The sequence below is a fragment of the Salmo salar genome, chromosome ssa05 (assembly GCF_905237065.1).
Source record: "Salmo salar chromosome ssa05, Ssal_v3.1, whole genome shotgun sequence".
NCBI classification, from domain to species: domain Eukaryota; kingdom Metazoa; phylum Chordata; class Actinopteri; order Salmoniformes; family Salmonidae; genus Salmo; species Salmo salar.
Window position 1 is genome coordinate 67458922 of NC_059446.1, and position 12059 is coordinate 67470980.

Here is a 12059-nt window from a genome sequence, read left to right on the forward strand (position 1 = left end):
CTACAAATTCTATCTTTTGGGAGGGGCAGAAAACAGTTTTCAACCAGCGATTGAGTTGTGAGACTCTGCTGTAGAGCTCATCACTCCCCCTAACTGGGAGGGGGCCAGAGACAATTAATCGATGCCGACACATCTTTCTAGCTGATTTACACGCTGAAGCTATGTTGCGCTTGGTGACCTCTGACTGTTTCATCCTAACATCGTTGGTGCCGACGTGGATAACAATATCTCTATACTCTCTACACTCGCCAGTTTCAGCTTTAGCCAGCACCGTCTTTAGATTAGCCTTAACGTCGGTAGCCCTGCCCCCTGGTAAACAGTATGATCGCTGGATGATTCGTTTTAAGTCTAATACTGCGGGTAATGGAGTCGCCAATGACTAGGGTTTTCAATTTGTCAGAGCTAATGGTGGGAGCCGTCGGCGTCTCAGACCCTATAACGGGAGGAGTAGAGACCAGAGAAGTCTCGGCCTCCGACTCCGACTCGCTTAATGGGGAGAACCGGTTGAAAGTTTCTGTCGGCTGAATAAGCGACACCGGTTGAGCATTCCTACAGTGTTTCCCTCCAGAAGCCATGAGAAAGTTGTCCGGCTGCGGGGACCGTGCGAGGGGGTTTATACTAACGTTACTATCTGTACTTACTGGTGGCACAGACGCTGTTTCATCCTTTCCTACACTGAAATTGCCCTTGCCTAACGATTGCGTCTGAAGCTGGGCTTGCAGCAAAGCTATCCTCGCCGTAAGGCGATCGTTCTCCTGTATATTATAAGTACAACGACTGCAATTAGAAGGCATCATGTTAATGTTACTTAGCTTCGGCTGTTTGAAGTCCTGACGAACCATGTCCAGATAAAACCTCCGGGGTGAAAAAGTTGAATGAAAAAAGTTGAGTGAGGAAAAAGTAAAAATATACGGTAATGAAAAAGTAAAAACCGTCAGGTAGCAAAATAAGATCGGCAACAAAACGCACAGCAGCGTAAACAAGTCTGCAAGTTGTGACCTGGCTTTAATGTTACAAAATAACTTTCTAATTCAAGGAATCTGAGAAGTCAGTTCAGCTTGCAGAGGAGAATTGTGTCCTTTATTATCTGTAAACAATATCTATGTATCCTATCTATTTTTATAATATTTGACTGTCGGGTTTTCCAGTTTTGTTTCTTTGATATTACAACCTGTAATTTAAATTGATTTTTATTTGGATTTCATGTAATGGACATAGACAAAATAGTCCAAATTGGTAAAGTGAAATAAAAAAAATATATATAAAAAAATAAACTCTTGTTTCAAAGAAATACAACCAAAAAAAAGAAATACAGAAAAGTGGTGCCTGTATATGTATTCACCCTTTTGCTATGAAGCCCCTAAATAAGATCTGGTGCAACCAATTACCTTCAGAAGTCAAATAATTATTTAATAAAGTCCACCTGTGTGCAATCTAAGTGTCACATGATCTCTATATACACACACACCTGTTCTGAAAGGCCCCAGAGTCTGCAACACCACCAAGCAAGCGGCACCATGAAGACCAAGGAGCTCTCCAAACAGGTCAGAGACAAAGTTGTGAAGTACAGATCAGGGTTATAAAAAAATATCCAAACTTTGAACATCCCACGGAGCACCATTAAATCCATTATTTAAACAAATTGAAAGAATATGGCACCACAACAAACCTGCCAAAACTCACAGATCAGGTAAGAGGGCATTAATCTGAGAGGCAACAAAGAGACCAAAGAATACCCTGAAGGAGCTGCAAAGCTCCACAGCGGAGATTGGAGTATCTGTCCATAGGACCACTTTAAGCCGTACACTCCACAGAGCTGGGCTTTACGGAAAAGTGGCCAGAAAAAAAGCCATTGCTTAAAGAAAAAAATAAGCACACGTTTGGTGTTCACAAAAAGGCATGTGGGAGACTCCCCAAACATATGGAAGAAAGTACTCTGGTCAGATGGGATTAAAATTGAGGTTTCTGGCCATCAAGGAAAACGCTATGTCTGGCACAAACCCAACACCTCATCACCCCGAGAAGACCATCCCCACAGTGAAGCATGGTGGTGGCAGCATCACGCTGTGGGGATGTTGTTCCATCGGCTCGGCAGGGACTGGGAAACTGGTCAGAATTGAAGGAATGATGGATGGCGCTAAATACAGGGAGATTCTTGAGGGAAACCTGTTTCAGTCTTCCAGAGATTTGAGACTGGGACGGAGGTTCACCTTCCAGCAGGACAATGACCATAAGCATACGGCTAAAGCAAGACGCGAGTGGTTTAAGGAGAAACATTTAAATGTCTTGGAATGCCTTGTTAAAGCCCAGACCTCAATCCAATTGAGATTCTGTGGTATGACTTAAAGATTGTACACCAGCAGAACCCCATCCAACTTGAAGGAGCTGGAGCAGTTTTGCGTTGAAGAATGGGCAAAAATCCCAGTGGCTAGGTGTGCCAAGCTTACAGAGACATACCCCAAGAGACTTGAGGCTGTAATTGCTGCAAAAGGTGGCTCTACAAAGTATTGACTTTGGGGGTGAATAAATGCAAGCTCAAGTTTCCTGTTTTGTCTTATTTCTTGTTTGTTTCACAAATATTTTTCATCCTCAGTGGTAGACATGTTGTGTCAATCAAATGATACAAATCCCCCCAAAAATCAATTTTACTTCCAGGTTGTAAGGCAATAAAATAGAAAAAAATGCCAAGGGGGTGAATACTTTCACAAGCCACTGTACACCCACACAAAAATAAATCATCCCTCAAATGTCCAGCTACCATGAAAACGTTAAGAGCTTTGTTCATTGCTTATAACAAGGGTAATTTAATATTCAATCATACAAGGACACTTAGGTGTAATTCTCATCAAATATTGAATTTAAGTTAATTTATGTCAATGTTCCAATAGGGACAGAAGTTTCCAGCACAACAAGCTTGTCCTGAAAAGAAGAAATAGGTCCATTTTAAAACAGCTGGTATGACAAACACTTGAAATGATTGCAAATTGAAACTGGCATTGAAACATTGACTAGACTATATGAAAACTAACCTTTGTGGATGGTTTCCAAAACCTCCCCAGCTTCTCCTCTGGGGCTGGTCCTTGGTAATCTTCTCTCCACTCGGCAGGCTCCATGTACCCCTGCAGAAACGCTGCCGCTTCGTCCACCAAAGGCATCTGTCCAACCGCCACTCTCTCAACCTTTGACCCTTCTATCCAGGCAACCTGCTCCTTAACTTTCTTTGACACCTTAGCATTCGTGGTGGCAACACTCAACTCACTTGACATGTTCCACTGAGCTACCTCCTTAACCATCACAGTATTCTCCTCAGGTATCTCCTCAGGTACATGTTCCAAAGTTACACTTGCTGTCACTTTGTCTGTGCCATTCTCTTCAGCCTCCACCTCAATCACCTCAGCCCGTTTGTCACCAATCGGCTCCTCCACACCCCCTTCTTTTCTGGCTACCACCCCCTCCTCTCTCACTGCTATAACTATCCCTTCCTGCACCCCCTCTACCTTATTCATAACAGCGACTGACATGTTTTTCTCCTCCTCACAAGGAGTGACTGCCAAACTTTTAAACTTCACCTTCTCCTCCTCTTTATAAGTGACTGCCAAGGTCTCCTCCACCCTTTCCTCACTGTCTGGTGGTCTCTCCTCAGCCTGAATGGGCAAACTCTTCTCCCTGTCCTCCAACACTCTCCAGGGTTCACTGGTGATCAGGCTTTTCACTGAAGGATACTTCAAGGCTGGCCCTGGTTACATCAGGCAGAACCACAGGTTACAGATCAGCATACATTGTATTGACTAATTCATCTAAGATGAATTAGAGGGAAAAAAAGGTGGTCCAGCATTAACTGTGTTGTATACTTACAAAAGTCTGACACGTCACAGACAGAATCACAGCAGGAGCACACAGAGGGAGGGCCATACAGCTCCTCCCACCTAACAAGACAACAACCAGGGGTGTAATCATTAGTCCAAAACGTTTTGCAGAGGAGATTTTTGCGTTTGGAGTAAACACTTTTGCAACAAAAACGAGTTTCTATTGGACAAATTCAGGTAGGTCACTCCTTGTTTCGTTAGCTTCCGTTTGGTTTGTAGTGAATAAACCTCTACTTAACCAGTGCAACAACAAAAAATGCATGACAACTGAATGACTTAATGATTTCATTATTATCAGTGTCCTACACACTGATCATGACCACCATGTATGTAACTTGTGACGTAATGCTTGAGCGAATGATTGATCGACAGTGGTGTAAAGTAAAAATACTTTTAAGTACAACTTTTTGGGGATATCTGTACTTTACTATTTATACTGACAACTTTTTATTTTACTACAGATATTCCGAAAGAAAAATCACTCTTCACTCCCATACATGTTCCCTGACACAAAAGTACTCGTTAAGCACTCGAAATGTAACAGGACAGAAAATGTTCCAATTCACAGACTTATCAAGAGAACTCGCGGTCATCACTACTGTCTCTGATCTTGCAGACTTACTAAACACAAATGCTTTGTTTGTAAATTGTCAGTGTACCCCTGGCTATCCATAAATAAATAAAATAGTGCTGTCTGGTTGGCATAATACAAGGAATTTGAAAATATTTAAAATAAAATACTTACTCAAGTAGTATTTTACTGGGTGACTCACTTTTACTTGAGTATTAAGGTATCTTTACATTTAATCAAGTATGACAATTGGGTACTTTTCCCACCACTGGATATAGAAATAGATCAGATTGGTCGAGGTTACTGTTGAGACTCTAAAAAGACAGTTTACCTTCCCACTGTGCTATTGAACGTGCAGGATTTGGCGCTGCGCTTTGAAGTGGATTTCATGACAGTCATAATACAGTGCAGGTAGAGACGCTGTGGAACAGAGTACGGATTATATAAATCACTATTCACTACCGTTGTGGAAACATTTGTGTTCCATAAAATGATATAGCCCAACCTTGGCAGTGATTTGGGGGAACAGGAAAGCATCCACAGTGAAGCGCAGGACATTTGACTCTCTGGAGAAGAACTGGGACTGACTGCCTTTCCGCTTGCTGTCCACCATACATCTAAAACACATACACGCGGATATACCCACCACTAGAGTAAATACAAATGCTATAGCTACAGCAGTGTGTGAGAACTTAAGTGTTTGATTACCCAAAGTTGTGAATGACTTCATGGCGAGGTGTGGTATTTGGGTCCTTGGATGTCGTAACAAAGCAGGAATCAACAAACACACTCTCATCTTTGGGGACAAAAGCTGCGTAGGCTTTGAAGTACATTGGCTCCCCAAGCATATAGCTCTCTTCTGACGACAATTGTTCCCATCGCTCTAGATTTGGAGAGAAATATTTCCCCCTCATTCTCTGCACCTTAAATCAACTTGCCAACTCTTGTAATGGGACATGTTTACTTACCATTGCATGCAGTGAGCCTAAAGATGTGTTTGCCATTCATACTCTTTAAGAGAGTGCGGTCATGCACCTTAGGTACATAGCCAACTTTGTAGGAGTAGTGGAATCTGTTAAGGAAATGGATGGTAAAACAGCAAAAACCACTCATCACACAGTAAGACCGAAGTATAAATGCCTACTGTAGGCTAGTCTATTGGGCACTGTACCGGTTATAAATGCACTGAATGGGGAGGTTGAGAGGTATGGCTCTTATCACTGGCCCTTGTGGTTCTGGAGAAAAGCGAAGTGAGCTGGAGTACACCAGCTGGCCATTCATGGTCTGGAAGTCATTAACAGAATAAAGAGTACATATTTTAGGGTCAGTTTAAGTGTGTTTCTAATGGATAGTGAGGTCAAAATGTATCCCAACACATCTTACCGTTTGAGTACTGCCACAGTCATTCAGGTCATAATGGAAGTAAAAGAAAAGTGGGGTGACCCGGGTGACGGGGCAAGTGCCCAGGAAGAGCATGGAGGCCAGACACCTAAACCCGAGCTGACCTCTGTTGATGCGCACGGAGATCTGGTTGTACCCGCACCACACCTCCACTCCCCGCGGATTACGCACGGGAGAGAAGTGGTTGCGCTCTGGACTATTTTGTGGCGGAAGCAAGAGGTTGGTCAAGATACTGGGGAAACGTATTTTGCCGGCGACTGGTCTGAACAAGTCCCTATCGACGACGGGAACCGCAGAGTGCTGGAACATGGGAAGGAAGTAGTATGGTGGTTCTGACCGAGGGGCACCGATGGCATCGTCTTCCCCTATCCGAGGCCTGATCACCTCACGCACGGGTACATTGCCCGGGAGGTGCCGCTCCGCAAATTGGTAATCTTGATGCTCTTGACCACCCCATCTGTCAACGTTAAAATCAGCTTCCGCTGATAGTTGTGTGAATAGAAAGGCAGAAAAAATCCATACAAATTGACAAAACATCCACGCAACTTGTGCCATGTCCAACGTGACCAAAGCCGCAGAAAAAATAAATAAAACTCCGTTGTCCAGAGCGCCTCGTGGACACACTGTTGTAAGCAAACTAGAGTGACCATTCAAAGATGAATCTTGTAGGCGCTAGATAATTGTGCTCACCTGGTTTTGGCGCAACAATTACGCACTTGGCACACACGGCGACGTTCGTTGCATGTAGGCTAGTGGGCGTAGATTATTCATTAATGATTCACTTCATTATATTTGCAATGATATATGAAAAACGTATTATGCATAGCCTAGAATGTTGTTACAATGTAAACTTTGAGTATGTAATTCCCTTATCTTTCCACCAGATGCCAGTATAAACTGTGCTCTCAATTTTACTCAGTAACTTCTGTGAATACAACGCTTGGCCTTCACCTGTTAAATTCATATTCAATAACTCTCAACTAGGAAGAGCGCAAATGTGTTGATGAACATGAGTCAAACGGTCCTAAATTGGTTCTAATTGCATGTCGTTTTATGGTATAGGTGACCCCACAGACAACATTTTGAACTAAACAGCATTTACCATTGACAATGGAATAGATAAACGGAGGATTGTGCTAAGGTAAGCTGCGACCAAAGATACAGCTAGGGGCATAGAGTAGGTCTACAGGGTAACAATAACCTGTCTTTAACGCTTCCAGTAGCACGTGTTCATCAATCGTTGCCTCCAGGAAGACACGGGTTAAAATACAGTGGAGACACTGTGTACTCAGTGTAACCGTTTGATAGTAAACCACCAATCAATGTATCTAGTTATAATGCTATGTTTACACTTATACTTTACTCAGAGCTGCCTGCTACTGTATATTGGCAACAATAAAATATTGTCACAAGAGTGCAAGACTATCCAAACGATGAGACTGATTCCTAATAAGTTCATTAGTAGCTACACCAACTTTGTGGTACTTCATGGACATCATCCCCACCACACCCAACACCAGTTACACTCACGTACAAAAAAAAGAATGAAATAACTTGAGGTCAAACGCAAATCTCAGATTTATTATGCCATGTCAGTGATCACTTAGCTTGCCACATCAACAGTTTGTCTTTGTGGTAGGCCTGCTACTGTATGCACGCTACTCAGATGAGGGTCTGTCGACTGAAAGCTGAAAAAAGCAGAAAGCTGTGATTTGCATTTGACCTTTGTGTGCAAAATTATACTCTTTATTCTTATATATCCAACTTTATTCTTACCCAGTTTCCCCCATTCAGGCCCCGCCCAGTGGCTGACTTAAACTAAGTCAGTGTTTTAATACCACCTTTAACTGTTACATTTAGTCATTGCCCAACTTTCACCAGCAGGAAGAAGGCAACCAAACCAAAAACAGAAAACAGGTTCATTTTTACCTTTTCTTTTTCTTGTTAAATAGTAATAAATACATGAGATGCAGTGGTTTATTTTTCCATTTTTTCTGAAGCAGGAGGGTTAAAAAGTTTCATTTTTATTTATTTATCTGTCTGTCTGTTTCTTTAGCAGCAATCCGAACATGGTTGAAAGTGGAGATAGCAGCCGAGAGAGAAGTAGTTCACTTTTTTTTTGACTTGATGGAAAACAGCACTCACAGAGTGTCGTGAAGGAGGGAGGGAAGGGGAGAAAAAAAAAGACAGGAGAAAGAAAATAGGCCAGAGAAGTCAGTCACTGGGGCTGTAGGGGTAAGGAGGGCATAAAAGTGTCTCCTCATAAGTATGTACTCCTCCCTCCTGCTATATATTGCCCCCCTCCCCCCTAACAGAAAAATGGGGCAGAGGAGAAGAGAGCGAGACAGAGAGAGTGAGCAAGATTTGGCTTAGCATATCCAGTTACTCCAACCCAAAATGTGTGTTACGTTTCTGTAGTTTATGGTCCAAAACAAAAGTGAGTAAGAAAAGACAGAGAAAGACAGAGAAAGAAGGTGAAAGAGTCTGGTTAGATGTTGAAGTAGAAGGCAGACTATTTTTTTGAAACAACAGGGAAGCATTTTGGTTTTCCTTGTGGCAAAATGTTTTGTTGTTTTACGTTCTTGAATCACTTCCTCCTTTTGTGTAGAAGTTCTGTTCCCCCTCTCCTCTTGAAAGCGTCTCACTTCGTCAAATGTTTCATCCTCCTCATCGTATAGTTTCTCACTGTGTGGTGACTACGGTTTTTGTCATTTGCTTCATTTTATTTCTATGATCTGTTTCATAGTTTCAGATATATAAGCCAGTGTCAAGCGAGAGAAGATTGGAAACATAAAAAAAAAATGTAACAAAAGTGTGTGTGTTTGTGTGTGTGTGTGTGTTTCGGGGATGAGATATACTGAACTGAAAAACAAACTAAAAAGACCCTAGTTTGTTTCTCTGTGTATGCGCAAATGTTTTCTGTCCATCAGAAAAAAAAAAGAGAAAAAAACGGTATAAATTAAAATGAATAAATAAACCACCTCTCAATTTAGCGCTCTTCTGATCTCCCTGCTTACCCTCCTCCTCATGTAGTGATGTTTAATAAATAAAACATACAATTAAACCTAGACTTCAGAAAAACTAAACAAAAACAAAGAAAATAAAAAAGATTTAAAAAATATCATAAGGCTCTCTGTCGTGCCTCCCTCTTCTTAACCAACAATTACCACTTTTCAAACCATTCATTTACTTTTGCGGTCTTCATTCCAAAAAACAACCCAAACAACAAAAATCTCGCTGCAAACCTTTCCTTAAACCACATAAAATCAAATAATATAATAATAATAACAAGAAAAACAAACTTATGTGAAACTTTCCATTCCAACTACTGAGCCCCGTTTCTTTCCTTCAACAACAGAAAAACAAAGAAACTGAAAAAAGGATAAAAATGGTTTCAAAGCCCCCCCTCTTACTCTCCCTCGACCTTCTCCCATGCAAAACAAAACTCCTTTGATATTTCACAAGTTTGTCTGTGTAACTCTGTATGTGTGGCCGTATTTGTTTCAAACTCAAGTGTGTATAATGTATATGTATGCGTGTTCAAATAGTAATGTTCTTGTTGTAATGTTGTTGTTAAAATTGTATGGCTTTTGGAATTTGTTCAAGATTTATCAAGAGTTGGCCGCGTTCTGACCACCGCCTCCTCCACTGCCGCACACACCCATCATGGTGGACTCCTCAGAGTCCGGCCTCCCCCCGCCGCCCCCTACTCCCCTGGGTGGGGGCCCCCCGGTGAGCATCCCGCCCCCGACCACGCTACCCTGGGGAGGGTTGTTATTGTTGTTACTGCCCGGGTAGCATGGGGGGATGTATCCAAGCCCGGAGGCAGCGACCAAGCTGTCCTGAGAGGCTGGGGGCTGGGCCAACTGTTGCTGGGAGCCGGCGGGGGGCGGCTGGGGGGCCATGACCGTCCTAGTCCGAAAGGCAGAGAGGCCCAGGTGGAGGTTGGAGGAGCCGTACTGGCTGGAGTCCAAGCTGGATGGGGGCGGCATGATGGAAGACTGACCCAGATGGTGGTGGTGTGTGAGGCTGAGCTCGATGCTGTCCGGCATCTGTGGAGAGGAGATGGGCATCAGGGGCTGGCCCTGCTGGCCCTGTGAAGCCTGGCCCTGGGGCTGGTTCCCCTGCCCAGTCTGCCGCAGGCCCCGCCCGTTGCCGTGGTGACTGCCGTAGATGGGGTGCGGGTGGTGTGGTTCCATCATGCCCCCGACGCCGCCGCCTCCCAGGAAGTGGCGCGAGTGCTGCGTGGCCGCCGGCTTGTGCAGCAGCAGCTGGGGGTATGGGGGGTCGCCGACGCTACTGCCGCTGTTGGACAGGGGACCCATGCCCCCCTCTCCACCCGGCCAGAGGCGCAGCTGCTGCTGAGACGGAGCCTTGGCATTGGGGGAGAGGAAGAGAGGTCATCGTTAGAAACAGAGAATGCAGCACCTACAGTACATCATACAAATGTCAGTTCCAGCTGATATAGAGGAAGAACATGTTGTTCCATGTGATGAGATCTGAGACATCAGAGTGAGGTCAGATTTAAACCGCTCACCTGTGGACTCTGCATCTCGTAGTCTGAGTGAGTAACTGCACTGTTGTAGTACCGGTTACTATACCGGTAATTCCGGTTGTCATTGGAAGAACCGCTAGATCCACCTGGACAGAGGGAGTAGGGGAGGAGAGACGGAGCAGGGGAGGGGAGACGGAACAGGGGAGGAGAGACGGAGCAGGGGAGGAGAGACGGAGCAGGGGAGGAGAGACGGAGCAGGGGAGGGACAAAAACGGAGCAGGGGAGGAGAGACGGAGCAGGGGAGGAGAGACGGAGCAGGGGAGGAGAGACGGAGCAGGGGAGGAGAGACGGAGCAGGGGAGGAGAGACGGAGCAGGGGAGGAGAGACGGAGCAGGGGAGGAGAGACGGAGCAGGGGAGGAGAGACGGAGCAGGGGAGGGGAGACGGAGCAGGGGAGGGAGACGGAGCAGGGGAGGGAGACGGAGCAGGGGAGGGGAGACGGAGCAGGGGAGGGGAGACGGAGCAGGGGAGGGGAGACGGAGCAGGGGAGGAGAGACGGAGCAGGGGAGGAGAGACGGAGCAGGGGAGGAGAGACGGAGCAGGGGAGGACAAGGGGAAAAGACACTCGGTTAGTCAGAATACACAATAGTTGTGTTACGTCAACATACTGACAGTCCATCACTGCTGGGACCATAACCTTTGCTGAGCTGCTGAACATGGTGCTGTAGCTAAGGTGACTAGCTGTTGCCATGGTGAATGGGAGCTGTAGCTGTGGCAGAGGAGAGGCCGCTGAGGCTGAGCTGTTGCTATGGTGACGGTGTGCTGCAGGCTGTAGGGACTGAGCTGCGGCTGAAGTAACCAGGAGCTTGTTTCTATGGAGACTGTGTAGCTGTTGCAGAGAGTGAGGGGCTGTAGGGTCTGGCTGAGATGTAACATTGAACAACCATCACTATGACGCAGTAGACTGCAGTGTTCCCCCGAAGACTATGTAGGTGGGAGGGATCTCCCAGACAAGATCCTTTACAGTACTAACCAACATGGCTTCAACGGACTTTCAATAGCTCTCAATCTAAGGAATATTGGTGTTTTACAGAAACATAGGGGAGAATTATCTGGGGGGAACACTGCACTGGGAATATGGGATCAAACAGGCTGCCAATGCTTAGTTTGCTCTATTGAGGTTTGACCTCTGCAGTGGTTTCTGCTAGATGTTTCCCCATGCAGTGGACTGTGACTTATGGTAAGGGTATACTGTATACTAACTGCTGTGTCCCGTACCGGAGCTGGAGACGGAGCTGGTGGTGGAGGTGGAGTGGCTGTGGTCCATGGCCGGGCTGGTGGAGGTGGAGCTGCTGGTGTTGGTGCCCTCGTCCGTCGTCTTCTTGAAGAAGTTGTGCTGCAGCGCGTAGAAGGGCGTGATGCGCGTCTTGGGGTCGTAGTCCAGCATGCGCAGGATCAGGTCCTTGAACTTCAGGTAGTCGCAGGGAGCGTGCCCCTGCTCTCCGCCCCGCCTCCCGCCAGGACCCCCGGTCTCCACCCCCAGGATCTCATGGAGCCGCCGCGTCGCAGGAGGCTTGTACTCCTGAAGAGGGGGATTGAGGGAGTGAGAGAAGGGGGAGAACAGAGGATATGGATGTGGGGAGTTTTAGTTATTATTATGGTGGAATTTCACACATGCAAGCATGTATGTTGTTATGACGGTGAAATGGTTGATGGTCAGTAGAATG

The 12059-nt window shown here is 45.5% G+C and overlaps 2 protein-coding genes across 6 annotated transcripts in view; both read right to left on the reverse strand.

Annotated features, from left to right (window-relative positions):
- Nucleotides 1-2676: 2676 nt before the first annotated feature.
- On the reverse strand, nt 2677-7144 carry LOC106605642 (uncharacterized). Its single transcript, XM_014201512.2, has 9 exons — nt 5821-7144; nt 5609-5721; nt 5406-5509; nt 5146-5320; nt 4943-5054; nt 4769-4857; nt 3856-3926; nt 3030-3736; nt 2677-2919 (listed from the first exon to the last, which is right to left on the reverse strand). Exons 1-9 carry the CDS (start codon nt 6391-6393, stop codon nt 2869-2871), a joined length of 1995 nt encoding a protein of 664 aa, XP_014056987.1. The 5' UTR covers nt 6394-7144; the 3' UTR covers nt 2677-2868.
- A 248-nt stretch (nt 7145-7392) lies between these two features.
- LOC106605641 (dual specificity tyrosine-phosphorylation-regulated kinase 1B) overlaps nt 7393-12059 on the reverse strand; it is a 68193-nt gene continuing 63526 nt past the window's right edge. For 3 of the 5 annotated variants that reach the window (XM_014201511.2, XM_014201506.2, XM_014201508.2), the window contains exons 9-11: nt 11596-11914; nt 10376-10479; nt 7393-10211 (exon numbers count right to left, since the gene is read on the reverse strand). In XM_014201511.2, coding sequence (XP_014056986.1) covers nt 9450-10211; nt 10376-10479; nt 11596-11914 — 1185 coding nt within the window. In that variant the 3' untranslated portion in view covers nt 7393-9449. The remainder of the gene's footprint in view (nt 10212-10375; nt 10480-11595; nt 11915-12059) is intronic. The other 2 variants (XM_014201507.2, XM_014201510.2) reach the window with 1 other exon arrangement.

Coding starts and splice junctions, on each gene's coding strand:
- LOC106605642 (XM_014201512.2), bottom strand. CDS start 6,393: ATGGCACAAGTTGCGTGGATGTTTTGTCAATTTGTATGGATTTTTTCT. Junction 4,858..4,942: donor TCCCCCAAATCACTGCCAAG/GTTGGGCTATAT, acceptor TCTGTTCCACAG/CGTCTCTACCTGCACTGTAT. Junction 3,737..3,855: donor CTGTGACGTGTCAGACTTTT/GTAAGTATACAA, acceptor TGATGTAACCAG/GGCCAGCCTTGAAGTATCCT.